Here is a 19,836-nt window from a genome sequence, read left to right on the forward strand (position 1 = left end):
TCCCGCGACCCAGATGGCGGTGAGGGCGGCCCCGTGCCGCGGCCCCGCTGCGCCCGAGACGCGCCCCGTCCCGTGCCCGCGACCAGAGACCACAGCGGCCGAGCGCGGCCTCCCTGAACCGGCGGCAGGAACGAACGCGCGGGACAGCTGACCGGGCGAGAAGGGGCCGGCGGGGCAGACACGGTGCCTCCACCGCTACGATTCGGCCGCGACCCTGGGACCCCCGGGCGGCGACAGCCCGCCCAGCTTTCCCTCCGGGTCCCGCCCCCTCCAGGGGCCCCGCCCCCTCCGGTCGGCCTCCCTGGGACAGGTCCCGCCCCTGCCAGGCCCCGCCCCTCCGACCGCCCCCCTTCCGAAAGGCCCCGCCCCCAGGCCGGTCCCGCCCCTCCGGCCGGCCCCCTCTGACGGACTCCGCCCTCCGCCAGGCCCCGCCCCCGACCGGGCCGCTTCCACCAGGCTCTGACACCCTCTTCTGACAGGCCCCGCCCATCGGCAGGCCCGGCCGCCGCCGCCCGCCGCCGCCGCCCGCCCCCGACTCTCCATTCGGCCCCGCCCTTCCATCAGGCCCCGCCCCGGCGGCTAGTGAGCAGGAAGCGCAGGGGCTCCGCAGACGCGGCGTTCCGAAAGGTGTGGAGTGGGCGGAGGGAGCGGGTGGTGGTCCCCCGCCGCCCGCGCTGCCTGCCTGCCCCCGGCCCGCCCGGGCCTGCCGCTCCGGCCTGCGCAGGCCCGCGGCCGCTCCTCGCGCGCACGACTCCGTCTCGGGGCTCCACTGCTCTGGCCTGGGGGCGGGGCCGGCGCGCGGCGTCATGCATATGCATGAGCGGCGCGGCGGCTCCATTGTGCCCTCGGAGCGGGCGGCGGCGCGATGGCGCGGGTGGCGGCGGCCCCGGCCCCGGGGCGGCGGGCGGCGCGCAGGGCGGGCTGAGCGCATGGAGCGGCACGGGCCGGGGGCCGCGGCGGCGAGAGGCCGGGCCGGGCCAGGCGGAGGTGAGCGGGCCGGGGGGGGGGGGGCGGGTGCGGGCGGCGGGGGCGGCAGGTGCGGCAGGTGCGCGCGGCGGGCAGGTGCGGCGCCGGGGGCCCGGCGCTGCGGCGCCTCCGCCGGGCTCGGGCCAGGTTGGAGGCGGCCCCGCCGCCCACCTGCCGCACCTGCCGCGCGCGCGTCGTGCGCTTGGGCCCTCCGTCCTCGCGCGCGCAGGGCGACCCTCACCTGAGCCTTTGTTGGGGCAGCCGGAAGCCGGCCGAACGCCCGGGGGGGTGTGCGCGGCCCCCGCGACCTCCTGAGCGGGGCGAGTGACCCAGGGCCCTCGCCCCACCTGGTTCCGCCGCCTCCACGCCGCGCTTGGCCGGCGGGCTCGTCTTCCGGGCTGGTGCTGGGCCGTGCGCGCCCACCGGCGAGGCGATGTAGGACCCGCGCGGGTCTGCCCCGGGGGCGGCGACGCGGGCTGACCTTTCAGCCTCCAACCGTGGTTTCCGTGGGACACCCCTTTCCCAACCCGACGTGCTCACGCGCAGGCGGGAGGGTCACCTGCTCCCTTCATCCTCCTCTATCTCCCTCTGTGCTGCCCCCAGTCGCCCTCTCTTCTCCGCTTATGACCTGCTCCCTCCCTGCCTTGGCCCCCTTTCACCGCTGCCCTGCTCCCCCTTACCGCCCCGTGACTTGCGCTCTCCCTGCCCTGCTCCGCCTCACTGCCGGACTTGCTTCCCTCCTGCGCCGTCCCCCCATCCGACTCCCACCCCTGCCCTGCTCTCTTCCTGGTAGTTGCAGAACGCCTGTGGCCCCCTCTGTAAGTCGGTTGTGTTATCTGAGATCTCGCAGGGACATACACAGAACATGTGACTTGGTCTGTAAGAGGGTGGTGGATGCAGAGAGGGTGAACACAGACTCACCCACCAAATCCTGGCGTGCTAGAGCCAGAGGGCCTCTGTTGAAGGGGCTCAGAGGGGTAACAGGATCCCGGAGGGGGGTCTTAGCCTCACCCTGTGGGTACTGGGCCTGAGGACTTGTCATGCCCAGCGGCTCGTTACAGGCTGGGCGTAGAAGTCAGGAAGGAGAGGAAGGTAATGAAGGGCAGCCAGGCCTCACCCTGAAGCGTCCAGTGGTAGCTGCCCCCACTACAGGGCTCAGGGCTGAGAGTGTAAAGGTGGGCATGTGTCCTCCCCTTTCCTCAGTCCCACGGTGGCACCAGGTACCCATTGTATACATTGTAAACTGAGGCTTAGAGCAGTGAAATGCTCTGGCTGCTCTCTGAAGTGTCCCGCGTCGGGACTGTGGGTAGATGCTCATTCCTGGGGGTTTGGGATGAGTGTTGTGGCCTCACATGGAGAGCGTCAGGACTTCAGCTCCCTGAGCAAGTGAGTCCCCGCCTTGTGTCGTCCTGCCTCATTTCCACCCTCTCGGAGCCCAGTGGAGCCCAGGCTCCGGTGTCCCTCTGGTCGGAGACTTTCCCTCAAACCACGGGCTCCCTGCTGGTGGCGTCCCTGCTCTGGGACTGTGGAGTAGGCCTGTTCTGAGGTCAGCTGGCTTGTCATGGGGTGTGCTGCTCGTGGGTGACCAGGCAGCAGGGACGGAGTGGAGGTGGCAGAGGAGTGACCCACATTAAGGTCTGCCTCTCGCTGGGACAAAGGAGACTGGGTGCAGCTGCTCTGAGTCCCTGGGGAAGAGGGGTCTGAGTAGTGAGTTTTCTGTAGCTCTTTTTCTGGAGGAAGATGTGACCTGACCCACAGAAAGCCGTGGGGCCTTCTAAGCTAGCCATATGCCGGGTTCTGCCGAGGGGTCCTGGCTTCCTGCTGGAGCTGAGTACAGGAGAGCCTCGCCGCCAGAAGCCCCCAGAGGCCTGCTCAGGCCTCCTCACACACATGCACGCGCGCACACACACGCACCCGGGCTTTCCCAGCTCTGCCTTCCAACTCTGCCTTCTGCGCTCAGAGCTCCCCTCTCCCTCTATCAGGAGCAGAGGGTCATGGAGAGTGTAGGTCTTCTCAGGGAGGACACCAGACTTGATCTGGCAGGAAGTCACACACACACACACCCATACACACCCATATAGCCACATGAGCAGTCAGCTCAGGGAACTGGAAACATCTGTGGTCTCGTTCACAACAGAGAAGTCTTGGGGGTGGAATTCCCCGACCCATAGGACGTAGGAGTCTGCTGGGACCCCAGGGGACCCCAGGCCCGTTGAGTCCCCACTCCACCCCCGCATCCCCAGCTCTCACACTGGGATGCCTGTATCAGCAGCGTCCTCACCCATGGACCCATTAGAAATGCGGTTTTCGGGCTCCAGCCCTGCAGGTGAGTCTGAAGTCCTGGAGGCCATGCTGGGGAAGCAGGAGCTCAGAGCGGAGCCCTCCAGCCCCAGGGACTCCGGCCGCTGCTTGTGGGACCAGAGAGGGCCCAGCCAGGCCCACCAGCCCAGGGGGAGGGATGGTTGCCGAGGGCATCCCTGTGGAGACAGCCGGCCGGGTGGTGGCGGTTCCTTCTCTGAAGTTTAATTTTGGGGGAATTTTGGATTCACGTGTGGCTGTAAAAAACACCCCCGTGCCCTTTACCTGGCTTCCCTGGTGATGCCATCTTACAGAGCTATAGGACACGTCCCGGCAGGAGGCCAGGTGGCGCCAGGCGAAATACAGACACGGCCTTCCGCACCTCATGTTCACACCTGTCTCCCTCCTCCCCACCTGGGGGCGCGCTCGGCGCTCTGGTTCTGGGATTCTGTCATATCGGGAGTGTTATATAAAGGGAACCCTACGTGTGGAACCTCCCGGGACTGGCGTTTCCCACACAGCATGGTCCCCCGAGATCCCTGCGGGCTGCTGGTGACACGCACACACAGGTTCTCCTGTGACCAGACGTTTACAGTTCTCGGAGATGAATGTTCAGGAGGGATGTCTCTGGTTAGTGGGGTGGCAGCGTGCTTTGTTTTATGGGAAGCCGTGGGACTGTGGTCCAGGGTGGCTGCCCCCGGTCCGTTCCCAGCCACCATGGGGATGAGGTCCGGTTCTCCTCGCCCGGCCGGCGCTGGCACTGTCCTAGCGGCTCCAAGGGGGGTGCGGCCAGGGCTCCCAGCGGCTTTACTCCGCCTGCGCCTGATGGCCCTGATGTTGGACCCTGGCTCTGAGCACTGACTCACCGTCCCTACCGCCTCATCGGTGAAATGTCTGTTCTTCTGCCCAGTTTCGGGGTGGGTTTGTTGGGGCTTTTTTGTTTGTTTTTTTTGAGTATTGAGAATTCTTTTTATATTCTATCATAACGGTTTTTTTTTTAATATATTTATTTATCAGAGAGAGAGAGAGAGCTAGAGTGAGCACAGGCAGACAGAGTGGCAGGCAGAGGCAGAGAGAGAAGCAGGCTCCCACCCAGCACGGAGCCCGATGTGGGACTCGATCCCAGGACGCTGGGATCATGACCTAGCCGAAGGCAGCCGCTTAACCAACTGAGCCACCCAGGAGTCCCGAGAACTCTTTATATATTCTAGATGCTAATTCTTTGTCAGGGACGGTGGCTCTCGAAGGCAGCGCCCCGTCCATAGCTTCATCCCGTCGGGGCCTCGGCAGCCAAGTTCTCAGTTTGCCCTTCTACGGCATGTGCTTTCGGTGTGTTGTGGGAGGGCTCTCGGCTCTGAATCCCGAAGATTCGCTCCCGGGTGTTTCCAAAGGGTTTACAGCTTTGTGCTGGACATTTGAATCTGTGACACATTTTGAGTTAATTTCTGTGCACGATGGGAAGATTAGGGTTTGGTTTGGTTTTTTTTTTTTTGCGCGGGAGTCCAGCGTCTCTGGCACCTTGTGTTGCATGTTTTCCGTACCTTTGTCAGAGACCAGCTGGTTCTCTGGTCTGTTCCACTGACCTACAGCAGGTCTGTCCATCCGTACCCCCCACCCCTATCCCCATCCTGGAGTTGGACCCGTAGGGACCAGCCTTCCCTTGCCTGGTCACGTTGTCCTGGCTCCCACACTTGCCTCTGCCCAGAGTCCAGGGGTCTAGAGCCTTCCAGACCCACTGACCCCCGCTTTTTCTGGCCCGTGTTTCCTGAGTGGGGCCTGGTCTGGCGGGGAAGGGAAGCAGAGCTAGCTGCGAGGCGAGCAAGCCCACTTATCTCTCCCTCCTCCTCTTCCCCGGCCCCGGGCCCAGCCGCGCTGCAACTCCGGGATGCACGTGCCTCCGTGCTTGGTGGGGGAGGCTCCAGATCGCAGTTCCCACTGTACCCCTTCTCCCCCCGGATCCCCGCTGAGGGAGCATCCCCCACGCCCCTCCAGGACTGTATTTCCAGAGGATGTGACCGTCTGGAGGTGCCTGGGCAGCACTCAGGAGTGTGAGTCTCGGGGCCGGGTGGGTACTGGAGCCACTTTCTCACTCCTGGGCCTGAAGGATGCCCCAAGAGTGCCGAGGTGGCAGGACTGAGCCACCGGAGGTTAGCCTGGCCCAGGTGATGTGTCTATGTGCGTGTGTGAGGCCTCGCAGCCCCAGAAAGGCTGCGGTGCTCTGGGACAGAACTTCAGCGTCCAGAGGGCGGGGTGTAGCCTCCCCACCCAGGACCCTCAGGGTACCCCCCTGAGAACCATCACCAGCCTGTGTCTGCGCTGAGACCAGGCAGAAGCAGGTGTGGACATGGTCCCAGCCATGCCAGCAAGGGTCTGGACTTGCTTTTGGGGGTGTTGGAGGATGTGAGTGGCCTGGCCCTCCGTCACTGGTTTTTCTGAGACAGTAAATGGCAGAGAGTGGGCCTCACGGGGTAGGAAAAAGCCCCCGGCATGGGCACACGGGTCCCACAAGCGTTCACTAGCCCTGCTGCTGTGTTCCCATCGGCCTCTTGCCATTTCCACGGGCACCTGCCAGCCCTCTGCCCGTGGCTCTGTGTGTGGATCCCTCCCCTTTTGGGAACTCTGTCCGGTGGGTCAGGTCTGCCTGCCTGGCCTTGGGCCCCAGAGCAGCCCTTGGGGGACTTGCAGCAGCGGCCTGCCCTCCCCTACCCCAGGCCAGGGCAGAGAGCAGCTGAGCTCGCCCCCCACCTCCCCCACCCCTGTTACCAGTGCTCCTTCTGCAGCGGGCAGGCCTCGGAGCATGAGCAGATGGTGCCCCTGGGTGTTCCTCTCCAGCCTCCTCCCTGGCTCCGGCCTTGACCTGCACCCTGGCGCTTTCTTGGGGGCTTCTGGCAGTCAGGTCCTAGATGCTCCCTAACTCTTACAGATATCCAGGCCTTTGTGTGGGAGGGGGAACATGGAAGGTATTTGGGTTCAGAAAGCCTACTCTCAGAGCTGGTCTGGGTCCTGGCCTGAAAGGGTTAATGCTGGCTTCCAGGCAGGGGTTTGGGGCTGAGGCAGGCAGAGGATGGGCAGGGCGGGCAGTGCGGGGCAAGGTGGCCCTCAGACACAGGTGTCACCCTGCCCTCCCTCTGCCGGGGGGCCTGGTGCTCAGGGGAGCCTGGTGCTCAGGGCTCCCTGCAGGCTGCCGACGGCCCCGGCAGCTTCTCCGCTGATGTCCTCCCTCCTGTCCCGGCAGCCAGAGCAGCTGAGTCCCACGTCACCAGCAGTGAGGACCACTTCCTGCCACCTACAGACCTGGCCTTTAGGCTGCTCCGAAGCCAATGAACCCCATGCACCCCGTGAAACCCGCCCTGCCCCCCACGCCACACGGGTGAGTGGGGCTCCTGCTGCGTTCACTCCTCGGGCCGCAGGTGCGCAGGCCTGGTGGTGGGGCAGGCCCTCGCTGCTCCTGCGCTCAGCCTCCCCAGCAGGGCTCTCCTGACCTGGGCCTCCCGCCCACCTATCTGCTCGCAGTGATGGTCCGTTTGCTTACGAGGCAGTGCCTTGGCAGCAGAGCGCCACTCAGCCCGCGGGATCGCTGTCTGTGGTCACAACCGTGTGGGGCGTCGGCAACGCGGCCCAGAGCCAGGTGAGCCTGCGCCTGGGGGCCCCCCCGGACCTCAGGGAGAAGTGGAGTCTTCTGGCCTTCATGCCACTCCCGCCCTGCACCCCACCCCTGCTTTCCTCCTCTCTTCCCCTCACCTCTGCTGCCCTGCCCCGCCCCCCCCACCGCCCCCCCGCCAGGCCTTTCCTTGGAGCAACTGCATGAAGTAAGTTGTGTGGGTGGTGCTCACCTGTGGTTCTTGTTCCCTGTAGGTTTTGGGGAACCCCATGGGCCCTGCAGGGAGCCCCCCCGGTGGCTCCGTGATGCCCGGTGTGGCCGGCAGCGGCTCTGCCCTGAGCTCCCCGCAATGCCTTGGACAGCAGGCATTTGGCGACGGCGCCGCCAGCAAGGGCTTCGTGCCGCAGGGGGTGTATGGCCGTGGGGGCTACCCCAGCGGCCCCGGCTTCTCCGCTGGGTAAGCAGGACCCCTCCCTTGGCTGCGCTGCTGGGGGCCCCCCCTGGGCTGTGCGCATGCGAGCAGAGCCCCAAGAACCACCGTGTGGCTCCCCCAGGTGATGGGCGGCAAGTGCTGCTGAGCCCGGCCCTGTGTGTCTCCTGCAGGTATACAGGCGGTCCGGGGGGGCCCGGGGGCCTGGGTCTGCCCTCACATGCCACACGGCCCTCCGCCGATTTCACCCAGGCAGCGGCGGCGGCCGCAGTGGCTGCTGCCGCGGCCACAGCCACGGCCACCGCCACGGCCACCGTGGCCGCCCTCCAGGAGAAGCAGAGTCAGGAGCTGAGCCAGTACGGAGCGGTGAGGCCCGGCTGCTCCCCCCGGAGCGCCCACACATGTACTGGTCTGGAAAGCAGGGACCGGTTGGGCAACCAGGGTCAGGGTCTGGGGACGGGTGCATAGTGAGATGAAGTGGGGGGAAGGGGTGAGGCACGGTGAGGGTCCCTGGGTGGCACCCAATGTTGGGGGTTGGCCTCAATGGCTTCTGTCTTCTCTCCCCAGATTGGGGCTGGGCAGGCTTTTAACAACCAGTTCCTGCAGCACGGAGGTCCCCGGGGGCCCAGCGTCCCCAGCAGTATGAACCCTGCCACCGTGGGAGGGCTGCTGGGCCCTTCTGGCATGAGCCCCATGGGCATGAACCCCGCCCGGGCAACAGGCATGGCACCCCTGTACGCAGGGCAGCGCCTGCCCCAGCACGGGTACCCCGGGCCTCCCCAGGCCCAGCCGCTGCCCCGACAGGGGGTCAAGAGGGCCTACTCCAGTGAGGTGAGCGTCTGGACCACCCTCGTCCCTGCTGCACCCAGAGCCGTGGTGGGTGCAGCCATCCGTGGGAGGGAAGTGGCCATGCCTGATGGGGTGGGCACCGCATCCTCCCTGGGAGCTGGCTTCCCCAACAGCCATCGCCCTGGCACAGCGCCCCTTCTGTCCCTCAGGTTTACCCTGGGCAACAGTACCTGCCAGGAAGCCAGTATGCACCTGGTGCCGGGCAGCCTCCCGCCCCTTCCTCCTACCCTGGGCACCGGCTGCCCCTGCAGCAGAGTGTGGCCCAGGCCCTGCCCGCCGCTGGCCCTGCAGGATTGCACTACAAGGTAGGGTTGGGCCCTCTGGCCCACTGCACCCCCACGGGGCCCTGTGCTGGGCCTTGGCCGGGCTGACGAGGGAGCTGGCCTGGAGGGATGAGAGTGAGCGGGCAGCCTGGAGCTCCGCAGGGGTCCCAAGCAGTGCGGGGATCCAGTTCTGAAAGGATCCTCTGCGGGATGTGTGTATCTGCTCAGAAAATCGTTGTGGGGAGAGGCGGGGCGGGGGGCAGGGCCCAGGGCACTTGAATGTCCTTTAGGGCACAGTGACCACATTCCCTCTGCTTGCTGGGGACGGGCCCATCGGGGGCACGTGGGGAGGAGGAGGTGTGTTTCTTCGGCCTCTCCCTGGCTCTCCCACGACCCTTCTAACTTGGGGGGTGGGCAATCCATCTCTGTTCCTGAAGTAGTAATGTCATAAATTACAAAAGCACCGCGAGCCCCTTGTCGATTACTTACAGAGCAAAGAGAGCATCCAAAGAAGAGACTAGAGGCCAGTGCCCCTGTGTGCGGTGGGCGCCCTGCCCCCAGCCCCCTCCTCGGCTTAAGCACGGGGGCCAGGCGGGGGCCCTGGGCCCACACACTTTTCTCTCCTGCAGCCCACAGAGCAGTTCAACGGGCAGGGTGCCAGCTTCAACGGGGGGAGCGGCAGCTACAGCCAGCCTGGCCTGAGTGGGGTACGGGCCGACGGGTGGGAGGCTCACGGGGTGGGCATGTGGAGAGAGGGCGCCCAAGCAGGAGGAAGTGGGGGTGCCCAGCCAGACCCCCCCTGGGACTGCCCCCCCTCGATTCTGTCCTCACTGTTCCGGCGGGCACTCCAAGAACAAAGTTCCCCCCCACCCCACCATTCCACCTTGACCGTCTGCTCGACCCCACAGCCCGCCCGTTCCGTCCCTGGCTACCCCAGCTCCCCACTGCCGGGGAGCCCCACACCGCCCATGACTCCCGGGAGCAGCGTCCCCTACATGTCCACCAGCCAGGAGGTCAAGTCTCCCTTCCTGCCCGACCTCAAGCCCAGTGTGAGCTCCTTGCACCCATCACCCCCCGGTGAGTGTCACCTGTTCTCAGCATGCTTGGGCTGGGGTCCCCTGGGGACATGGGGGTTGGGGGCCCACATCCCTGTCTTTCACCCTTAGACATCTTAGCGGGTCTTTCCAGGTATGGATCTTCTCTCTGGAAAGACGTGTGCACACAAAACTCTGTGGATCATTTTAGGGGGTCTATGCATCCCTTGAAGTCTGCTTCTGGCTAGGGAAACCCCTGGTCTGGGGGAGACCACCAGAGCAGAGCCTGAGGTCCTAGAAACCTAGCTCAAGCGTGGGGATGGTGACAGGGGTCCATTCATGCAGCCTCCCACCCCTTCCGAAAGCGCCAGCGGCACCCTCTTTCTGGGTCGGGCATGTTCTCCAGTCATAATTTAGGGGACCTGGGCCAGGTGCCTGAGGCAGGATGGAACAGTGGGACCCCAAGATCCTGGAGCCATGGGGGAGATGCCGACCACAGCCCAGCCCCAAGGCGAGGGAGGAGGGGGGCCCTGCTCCCCCACCTGCATCCCTGCAGTAAGGGGCGCGGTGGGGGCGTGTCCTCCGGGCCAGCTGCTGGCTCACGCCAACGTGGCCCGCTCCCAGGCAGCGGCCCCTGTGATGAGCTGCGGCTGACCTTCCCTGTGCGCGATGGGGTGGTCCTGGAACCCTTCCGCCTGCAGCACAACCTGGCCGTGAGCAACCATGCCTTCCAGCTGCGTGACTCCGTCTACAAGACCCTAATGCTGAGGTGAGCTGGCGCTGGCCTGGCGTGCGGCCCCAACCCCCCGTCCCCGCGCCCTCGCCGGCCTGTCCTCACTGTGCACCTGGCCACGCAGGCCCGACCTGGAGCTGCAGTTCAAGTGCTACCACCACGAGGACCGGCAGATGAACACCAACTGGCCGGCCTCAGTGCAGGTCAGCGTCAACGCCACCCCACTCACCATCGAGCGCGGCGACAACAAGACCTCCCACAAGCCACTGTACCTGAAGCACGTGTGCCAGCCAGGCCGCAACACCATCCAGATCACGGTCACAGCCTGCTGCTGCGTGAGTGCCCCCCGCGGTGCTGGCCCCCGCCCATCCCATCTCATCTCCGGGCCCCACAGCGGGGAGCTGCCTCCCTGCTTCCCGGCGAGGCATGCGCAGGCAGATGGAGCACTCCTGCTGAACCCATCTCCCCGCGAGGAGGCTCAGGAGGCCCAGGAGGCCTGCCAGCTGCCCATCCCGGAAGCCTCGCTGGGACTCACCGGGGCGAAGAGGGACAGCCGGGCGCGCCCCAGCCGGGTCCGGCGGGTTACAGGGCTGCCGCAGGCCAGGGGCTCCCAGATGCCGGTGTTCTCCCTGGCTGTGGCCGGCTGGTGGGCTCCCCGGATGGGCAGGGCCAGCCCGTGGCATGGGGAGCTCCAGAGCAGGGAAGGCTCCCTGACCGGCTCCTCCCGCCGCAGTCGCACCTGTTCGTGCTGCAGCTGGTGCACCGGCCAGCCGTGCGCTCGGTGCTGCAGGGCCTGCTCAAGAAGCGCCTCCTGCCCGCCGAGCACTGCATCAGCAAGAGTGAGTGGCCCTGCCGGGGGGCCGGGGGGACAGCGGCCAGCCCACGTGGTTCCTCGGGGCTGTGGCGCCAGCAGCAGCCCCTCCGTCTAGCCCTCTGCCCTGTCGACACCAGTAAAGCGTAACTTCAGCAGCGGCACCATCCCCGGCACGCCCGGGCCCAACGGCGAGGACGGCGTGGAGCAGACGGCCATCAAGGTGTCCCTCAAGTGCCCCATCACCTTCCGCAGGATCCAGCTCCCTGCCCGTGGCCACGACTGCCGCCACATCCAGGTGGGTGGTCCCCGGGGAGCTCTGCCGGGACTTGTGACAGCGGCTTTCCGTCACATCCTCTCCTGTCTCCGAGAACAGTCACCGCTCCCCTGCATTCATGGGGTCTCCTCTCAAAAGGCGACGAGACCACGGGTGCGGTCCTCCTGAGGCCCCAGGAGCGGCCCCTTGGATCCTGGACGCTCCACCACGGGGTCTCCTCAGACACTGCGTCCTGGACGCGGCCCTTCGGTGCAGATGCCCAGGCCTTTGGCCGCGTGGCATCCCAGTCCCTGTGAGGACTGTCTGTTAGGAGGGGCGCCCCGGGGAAAGCCTGGCACGTGTGGCTTCTCCACACACAAGCAGATCAGCCCAGAAGCACGCGGCTCAATCGCGGGGTGTGGCCAGGTCGCCCCCGGCCCCCGTGTGAGAAGCCGCCTCTCCTGCCCCCCACAGTGCTTCGACCTAGAGTCCTACCTACAGCTCAACTGTGAGCGGGGGACCTGGAGATGCCCCGTGTGCAAGTGAGTATCCCTGAGATGCCCTCACGGCAGCCCGGGGCGCAGGGTGGTCCTTATCAGAAGCCGTCTGCTCCCCCCGCAGCACCAGGAAATACCCAAGTCAGGTTCGGTGGTTGCAGCCCAGACGAAGACGCTGTGGCTCAGGGCAGGGACGTCACACGCGGGGTCCCCTTCCTGAGGGGTCACCTCCCACGGGGTGGCCACGGGCACAGTGATGGAGCGGAGCGGTGACAGGCCTCCAAGCCCCATCCTCTTGGTTTCCGACAGCAAGACAGCGTTGCTGGAGGGGCTGGAGGTGGACCAGTACATGCTGGGGATTCTCATTTACATTCAGAAGTAAGTGTCCGCCCCTTGCCCTGGTTGCGGGCGGCAGCGATCAGCAGTGATCAGCAGCGGTCGGCAGCGGGCAGCCCCAGGATGGCTGGGAGGCGCCCCCCCACGCTGCTGCTCTGCCATGGCCGGAACCCACAGCCCCCCCGCCCCGGGCCTGTGGAACGTGCCGGGTGGCCACGAGCCTTGGAGGCCAGGAGAGGCAGCAAGACAGCTGGTGAGTAGCGCGCGTGTCCCCGGCCAGCTCTGACTACGAGGAGATCACCATCGACCCCACGTGCAGCTGGAAGCCGGTGCCCGTGAAGCCCGATGTGCACATCAAGGAGGAACCTGATGGGCCTGTGCTGAAACGCTGCCGCACCGTGAGCCCCGCGCACGTGCTTATGCCCAGCGTCATGGAGATGATCGCAGCCCTGGGCCCCGGGGCCACCCCCTTCGCCCCCATGCAGCCCCCCTCGGCCCCGGCCCCTGGCGACTACCCCGGCCAGGGTGAGTACGGCAGGCTGGGCCCGGGGACGCAGCTGCTGCGGGCAGATAGTCCATCCTCTTCAGACCACCGCAGCGCTACCACACGGTTCCCGCACCTGGGGCCTGCTGGGGACGTGGCCGTGGGGGTGGGCAGTAGCTGAGGAACAGGGACCTCTGCCAACTTGCTTCTGGGGCCTCTCTGACCTCACGTGTGGGTGTGTTTGGGTGGGGGCGGGTCCCAGAGCAATGTCTGTGATGAGAAGTGCCCTTTCCTGTGAGGTCTGGCGCTACCTGCAGGAGACACTGGGGTTCCCCCTCCCCGGACCACTCCACCAGCGCAAGCCTCCAGGCCTCACCCAGGACCGGCTCTTACTCTCAGGTTCCAGCTTCCTGGGACCTGGGACCTTCCCTGACTCCTTCCCACCCGCCACACCCAGCACCCCGGCCCTTCCTGAGTTCACCGCGGGGCTGCCCCCCAGCTCCTATCAGTCTGACCTTCCCAGCAGCCTCCTGACACCAGAGAAGTCTGCCGCCTGCCTCCCAGGGCAGGTCAGTGCCGGCAGAGGGTTGGGGGACAGCTCTCAGGGAGAGGGGCTCAGGGCCATCTGACCAGGTTCTTCTCTCCTTCCTCAGATGGCACCAGCGGGTCACCTGGACCCGTCCCACAACCCCGGGCCACAGGGGCTGCATGCCCCCAGCCTTGGGGGGCCCCCAGGGCCCCAGCTGCACCATCCAAACCCTCCCCCAGCATCCCGGCAGCCCCTGGGCCCAGTGAGCTCGGGCCCCATCGGCGAGCTGGCCTTCAGCGCGGCCACAGGCGTGATGGGGCCCCCCATGTCTGGGGCGGGGGAGGCCCCGGAACCAGCCCTGGACGTGAGTACGGGCCCCATGCTGGGGAGCACGTGGGAGCTGGGGCTGGGGAGGACGGCGTGCGCATCGTCCCCAGGGTCCACATGCTTCATGGAAGGGAGAACACGGCCGCCCCAGTGACTTCCAGAGCCCGGAGAGCTGGGCAGGTAGCGTCAGCCCCGGCGAGGAGTGTCAGGCACCTGCCGTAGCCTCGGGGTTGCTCTGGGGACTGTGTCGAGCGCCCAAGAAGACAGGGCTTGGAACTGACCACACCGGCTTGGGGTGCGGGCTGGCCTGTCCGACTCTCCTTGCTGGGTGAGCCAGAATCGGTGTGTGAAACGCAGGTAACCGTCCACGACCCGAATAACCCAAACTCCCTGAAGTTCATGCCGAGCGAAGTCAGAGCCGCTCCGAACAGCGAATCACGGGCACTGGCCAGCCCGCCCCTGCACTGGCCCTGGCGGCACCACGCATCCTGGCTGGCCTTGGACAACCCGTGTGCAGTGATTCTCATTCAAAGAGCAGCCTCCAGCAGGGGGAGGCCCTGTGCTGGCTGAGGGTCAGGGTCCCGTGCAGGGCCACAGTGGGTCTGAGGCCGGAGCCCGCTGATGGCTTTGCTTTGTCCCCAGCTGCTCCCAGAGCTGACCAACCCGGAGGAACTGCTATCCTACCTGGGCCCGCCTGACCTCCCCGCAAACAACAGTGACGACCTGCTCTCTCTCTTCGAGAACAACTGATCCCAGAGACCCCACCCAGCCAGCAGGTCGCGCCGGCAACGTCACCGTGCCCCGCCCCTCCCCGCCTGTGGACCCAGAGCCAGGGCCGGGCCAGCTGCCTGGCCCCTGACACTGGAAGCATCTGCGCTGTGTGGGAGGGGGCCGCGGGTAGACCCCCAAACCCCCCCACTCCAGTGTGGAATGGGTTCTACTAGATGCTCAGCCCCACCCCAAGCCACCGCCTGGCCCCACCCCCACCCCAGCTTTGTCCCGCCCACACACACCTGCTACCCTGGCGTCACGCCTTGCCCGGGTGCCCTGGGTCCCGCCTGCTCCCACCAGCCTGCATCCTGTCCAGCACTGACCCTTCTGTCCCAACAAGCCCTTTGCTCACGGGCGAGGAGCAGGGCTGCTCTGTCCTCTGAGTCTGAGCTCGCAGTGGGAGCAGGACCCTCTTCCCACCGGAGGCTCCAGGCTAAGGCTGCAGGGCCGGGCGCTCCAAAGCACAACGATGTACACAGTAGGGACACTGCGGGTGTGGACTGCCCGTCCCTGCAGCGGGGGCGGGTGTGGCCACAGGCTTCGGCCCACAGGGCTGGGCGCGGAGACCCCCCGCTCTGCGTACAGATTCTCCAGCGGGCTCCTCCTCCGAGGTCCCCTTTTCCGTGAAAGTGAAGAATCAGTCCCGCTGTGTTTTTTAAAACTGCCTTTCCCATGTCCACCCTGGGGCCAAGCCAGATGGGGGAGAAGGAGCCACTGCCCCCACTGGCCCAGGGCCGAGTTGTGTCCCCTGTCTGCCCGTCTCTATTAAAGGACTCCCTCACCGTGGGCCTGCCGGGTCCCTCCTTCGCGCCGGCCTGTGTTCCCCACGTGGGCGGGGCTCTGTTCCCAGCTCAGACCCAGCTGTTCCCGCCTCATGGTAAATTTCCCTGTCTCTCTGGAATTTTCCAAGTTGGCTTCTGCCAGAGAACTATTTTGTGAAGTGTCATCAGGGCCAGGAGGCACATCTGCCACCCTGTCACCTTGTGTGGGCGTGCCTGGGGCAGGGAGCCAGCTGTCGAGTCAGGAGCCTCGGGAGGGACCGGGGCTGAAGGCCGGGCTGGCTCTAGACAGCAGCTCCAAGAGGCCCATGGAGGGTGGCCCTGGGCTCCCGGGCCTGCACAGCCCCCTCCAGCTGTGCACCAGCTGCCTGGGTGGCCTTTCCCTCCTGGCCCAGCAGGAGAGGCTGATGCACCTTGCAGCGGGGAAAGGGGGGTGCCCATAGGGCACTGGAAGCTCGGGGGGCAGGTCCAGAGCAGGCAGGCCTGGGTGGCTTTACCCACTGACAACTGGGGACCCCAGATGTGGATCTCTGTGCCTCTGCAGCCTGTTTCTGGCTGAGGGGGCAGAAGCAGGCTCTCGGTGCTGGCTGGGATTGGGGGCCGGGGACAAGGAGGCCCAGGGATGAGTGCGGCCTGTCTGGAGTTCTGTCCGTCATCCATAGCCAGGCTGGGTCTGGGGGGAGGCCGAGAACGGGTGCCGCACATGCTGTGGTCTGTAGATGTCCTCCTGGGTGCTGCGGGGCACAACGGAGAAATCCGGAGATGAGCCAGTGTTCGCCACAGGAGGGTGGACCCAGACCACGACAGGACAGCAGGGAACAGGGAGCACAGCGCCGTGCGCGCCCCTCAGACAGCGCGCAGTGAGGGAGCGAGGTGCGGAAGTCTGCGCATCTCAGTACAGCTCAACACCAGACGCGGTTTCCCAGGAGTCCCACGTCCCTGCTGCGGGTCAGGAAGATGGGGACGTGGATGGGCTGCCCTCACCACTTCCGCGGGATGGCACAGGGGTGCGCTTGGAAACGAGGGGAGGCGCCAGTGACATTCGGCTCCTCAAGGGGAGTGCTGGCTTCTCAGCTGCCACCACACACTCCATCGGTCACGTCCGCCCCTGCGTGCCGCACGCAGGAGCGGAGCCCTGGCGCAGAAATGGACCAGCCACATGCAAAGCCCGTCCCCGAGCGTGAGGAATGAAGCTTGGGTTTGCTAACAGCGTCGCTGCAACAATGTGTTCTGTTTCAGGGAACAGTAACAGGTGGCAAAGTTGAGCACTGGACAGCCTGGGGGTGGGAGAAGGAATCGCAGGTGAAATCAGGAACCACCCTGAGACGCAGCGGTGCACCCGTCTTCAGAGGTGCTGCGACTGCAGCATCCCAACATGGGACAGCCGCGAGCATCTGCGGTCCAGGAGTTCTCTTCACCTCACCCGCTGGAAGGAACTAGAAAAAACACACAAGGCAAAGCAGCAGAAGGAATGAAGACACAACAGGTGCGAGACCACAAACATGGCAGCGAATCTGGGCGAGCGAAACTTCGGTTTGACCAAGTGACTCGGGTCAGAAGCGGGGCTGGAGCAGCTGTCAGAGGGACGAGAAGGGGGCCCCCTGTGAGCTGACAGCAGTCAGACACGCCCCCCCCCCCGATCATGAGAGCATGGGGCCCCAGAGGAGCGGCCCGAGAAGCAGTGGACAGCACGAGGAAGAGGGTAGAGACCCTGGCCCAGGACCAGATTACCAGGGCAATGCCCCTGTCCCCACGGCCCCTTCCCGCTGGCACCCTCACCTGGCCACCTCCCAAGCGGGGCCGATCACAGGGAACCCCCACAGAGGTGGGAGTTCTGGACAGGATCGAGGAGATGTTTCAGGGTCCTGGGACTACGGATGCCTTTTTAGTCGGGGGTCATCAGCCACTTGCCCAACCCATTTGAGCTGAGGAACAGTGAATCGCCCGGATGCCAAGTGCACTAGGCTCCATGAAGTCATGCGGCCCATCCCAGTCCGCTGCAGCCATCTCTGCCTCTGCCACCGGGGACTGGCTTCTCGTGGTCTTGAACCCGTGAGTGGAGCCACAGGGCTGCACCCCACCTTTAGCCATCAGCTACACCGCTGGCTGTGACGCTGTGGCAGGGGGTGGGATTTGTGGATGCCCCTCCAGGCCCCCCTGCTCCCTGCTCAAACCCTTCCCGTGTCCACTCGCCTCAGCTCAGGCTGCAAGTGCCCACAGGCCGCTCACTGGGAAGGAAGGATTCAAGATAGCCATCCTGAAAGGGCCGGACATGGGCAGACACAGCCCCAGAGTGATAGGCCTGTGCCCTTGGAGAGCCTCGGTGCTAGAGCGGCTGTTGCTACGGAGCAGAGACCAGAGCCTCCGAGCCCTCCTCTCGCTGATGCCACCAGAAGGCCCCGACCACACACACTGGTGGCAGCTAGGGGACCCGTGACAAGAGTGGGGGCGGGAGCGCTCCCCAACACAGGGAATAGCTACCAGAAGGGAGTGGGTGCGGGTGGCCCCTAGGATCGTTCCCCACCCTTCCCATGGCCCACCTGACCACCCTCTGGCCCTGTACCTGCCACACTGGCCACCCCTGGGGTTTTCCATGGTCCTCCACATCCTACTCACTACAGGCTGCGGCTGACTTGCTCCTGCCCCGGGGAGCCCTCTGCTTCTGGAACAAGGGGCTGCTGCTCCCCGCCACCCCATGGCTGCCTCCCTGATCCCCATCGCAGCTGATCAATCACAGCTCAGTAGTGATTACTTTCTGATGTTTTATTTAAAAAACACTTGAGCTGGGGCACCTGGGTGGCTCAGTGGGTTAAAGCCATGATCTCAGGGTCCTGGGATCGAGCCCCGCATCGGGCTCTCTGATCCTTGGAGAGCCTGCTTCCTCCTCTCTCTCTGCTTGTCTCTCTGCCTACTTGTGATCTGCCTGTCAAATAAGTGAATAAAATCTAAAATCATTTGCCAAAAAAATAAAATAAACACTTGAGCCTTTGCACACAGCACAGGGAGCACCCATACAAGCCCTGGGCTCAAGGATGGCCGACATTCCGCCAGCCTGGCCAGCCCCTTCCTTCTTCCCACGCAGCTGCACTTTTTATCCCCGTGCAGGTTTAGTGGCTGCCGACTTGTGAAAGTCCGTTGCAGATGAGCTTCTCACCATGCATCTTGGAAAAGCAAAAACGTTCCCTTATGGGAGCCGTGTTCCGTGCCGTGCTCCCTCCCGGCCTGGCCTCCCAGCGCCTCCCGTAACTGCACCCACCCCCAGACGCAGTCTGGGTCACACTTGGGGCTGGTCGTCATGTCTCTACTCTCTTAACGTGGGAGAGTCCTTGGCGTTTTTCCCTTATGCCAATGTTCCGAACGAGTCAGGCGAGTTGCCTCACAGCAAGTCCAAGGGTCACTTTCTCCTTCACCCCTGTGTGTCCTGTCCCCTGTCCCCTAAAAGGGATGTTTAGAGCTTGACTAAACATTCTGGGTCAGACGAGCATTGCTACCTGCCTTTCCTACGAGACTGCGAGCTCCATGGGAACAGACCTCTTTTGTGTCCTGATTTATTCCAAAGCCAACAACATTTGTCCAAGAAATTAACCTGGGCAGACGGGGCCAAGCAGGAGCGGGCTACCTGCGGTCAGCGTGCAGGGGGCGCTGAGCACCCAGCACCCTCACAGGCGCCCCCGTCTTCACACTCCCAGCCTACCCCGTTGCTGGCTGAGCACCGGTGCCCTGCAGGGTCGCTGTGGGACCGTCAGCAGGTGTCTGGCAAGCATCTGCTGAGATGAGGACTGGCTCCCAGCACGGGCCTCCCGGCCCACTCTTGAAGACCCCAAGCAGGGTACCTCCCACTCCTCGAGCAGCGGCCCTGCTCTTCTGCGGGCCTCGGCTGAGCAGGGGACAGGCTCCACGCCCAAGGGTCACCTTCCAGTGGAGGGACCCCGGTCTGAGCATGCAGGATGGTGCTGCCTCTCCTTCCTGAGCGCTGACTCTGGGGCACTGCCCTCATGTGCCGAGGTCAGTGGCACCCACACAGTGGGAGCCCGCCGGCCCCATGAGGTGATTTGTCACAAAGCCGAACCAGGGCCTGAGGTCCTGCCTTCCGGCCCTCCACCAGCCTGCTTTTCCAGCTTCCCCTGTCAGTGGCCAGTGGGTGGCCGGTGTGTGGCCGGTGGCCATCTGCCTCTGTGTCCATTGACCCATCCCCCGCCCCCTGCCAGGAGCACAAAGTAAGACGATCCCACAGTGCCACCCAGGGAGCTCAGCTGCCAGAGTCACGGTCCCCCAGAGCTCCTTGCGACCAGGAAAGCCTGCTTCTGTACAGTAAACACACTCTCATGGCAAAAAAAGGTAAAAATAAAAATAGGGGCGCCTGGGTAGCTCAGTCAATTGAGTGTCTGCCTTCAGCTCAGGTCGTGATTCTGGGGCCCTGGGATCGAGTCCCGCATCGGGCTCCCTATTCAGCGGGGAGCCTGCTTCTCCTTCTCTCTCTGCTGCTCCCCTACTTATACTCTCTCTGTCACTGTCAAATTAATAAATAAGAAAAATCTTTAAAAGATAATAAAAGTGGGATCGGCTGGGTGGCTCAGTGGGTTAAAGCCTCTGCCTTGGGCTAAGGTCATTATCTCAGTGTCCTGGGATCAAGCCCCACATCGGGCTCTCCACTCAGTGGGGAGCTTGCTTCCCCCCCATCTCTCTCTGCCTGCCTCTCTGCCTACTTTGATCTCTCTCTGTCAAATAAATAAAATCTTTAAGAAAATAAATAAATAAAATAAAAATAATAATAATAATAATAAAAGTGGGCGCCTGTGTGGCTCAGTTGGTTACCAGCTGCCTTTGGCTCGGGTCATGACCCTGGGGTCCTGGGATCGAGTCCCGCATCAG

At 64.7% G+C, this 19,836-nt stretch overlaps 1 protein-coding gene across 3 annotated transcripts; it reads left to right on the forward strand.

Moving 5' to 3' along the window:
• Positions 1-543: 543 nt before the first annotated feature.
• On the forward strand, positions 544-14,971 carry ZMIZ2 (zinc finger MIZ-type containing 2). 3 transcript variants are annotated; one of them, XM_046020709.1, is made up of 19 exons: positions 544-627; positions 6,500-6,634; positions 6,778-6,892; positions 7,120-7,322; positions 7,469-7,661; positions 7,863-8,126; positions 8,294-8,449; positions 9,037-9,114; positions 9,316-9,484; positions 10,066-10,210; positions 10,299-10,509; positions 10,908-11,013; positions 11,126-11,283; positions 11,716-11,783; positions 12,048-12,116; positions 12,355-12,599; positions 12,958-13,127; positions 13,212-13,451; positions 14,057-14,971. In XM_046020709.1, exons 2-19 carry the CDS (start codon positions 6,585-6,587, stop codon positions 14,162-14,164), a joined length of 2,748 nt encoding a protein of 915 aa, XP_045876665.1. In that variant the 5' UTR covers positions 544-627; positions 6,500-6,584; the 3' UTR covers positions 14,165-14,971. The 3 variants fall into 3 exon arrangements, with proteins under 3 accessions (XP_045876665.1, XP_045876664.1, XP_045876666.1); XM_046020708.1 differs by lacking the exon at positions 544-627 and adding an exon at positions 862-987; XM_046020710.1 differs by lacking the exons at positions 544-627; positions 12,958-13,127; positions 13,212-13,451 and adding an exon at positions 862-987.
• The last annotated feature ends 4,865 nt before the right edge of the window (positions 14,972-19,836 follow it).

The sequence above is a fragment of the Meles meles genome, chromosome 10 (genome assembly GCF_922984935.1).
Source record: "Meles meles chromosome 10, mMelMel3.1 paternal haplotype, whole genome shotgun sequence".
Classification (NCBI taxonomy): Eukaryota; Metazoa; Chordata; class Mammalia; order Carnivora; family Mustelidae; genus Meles; species Meles meles.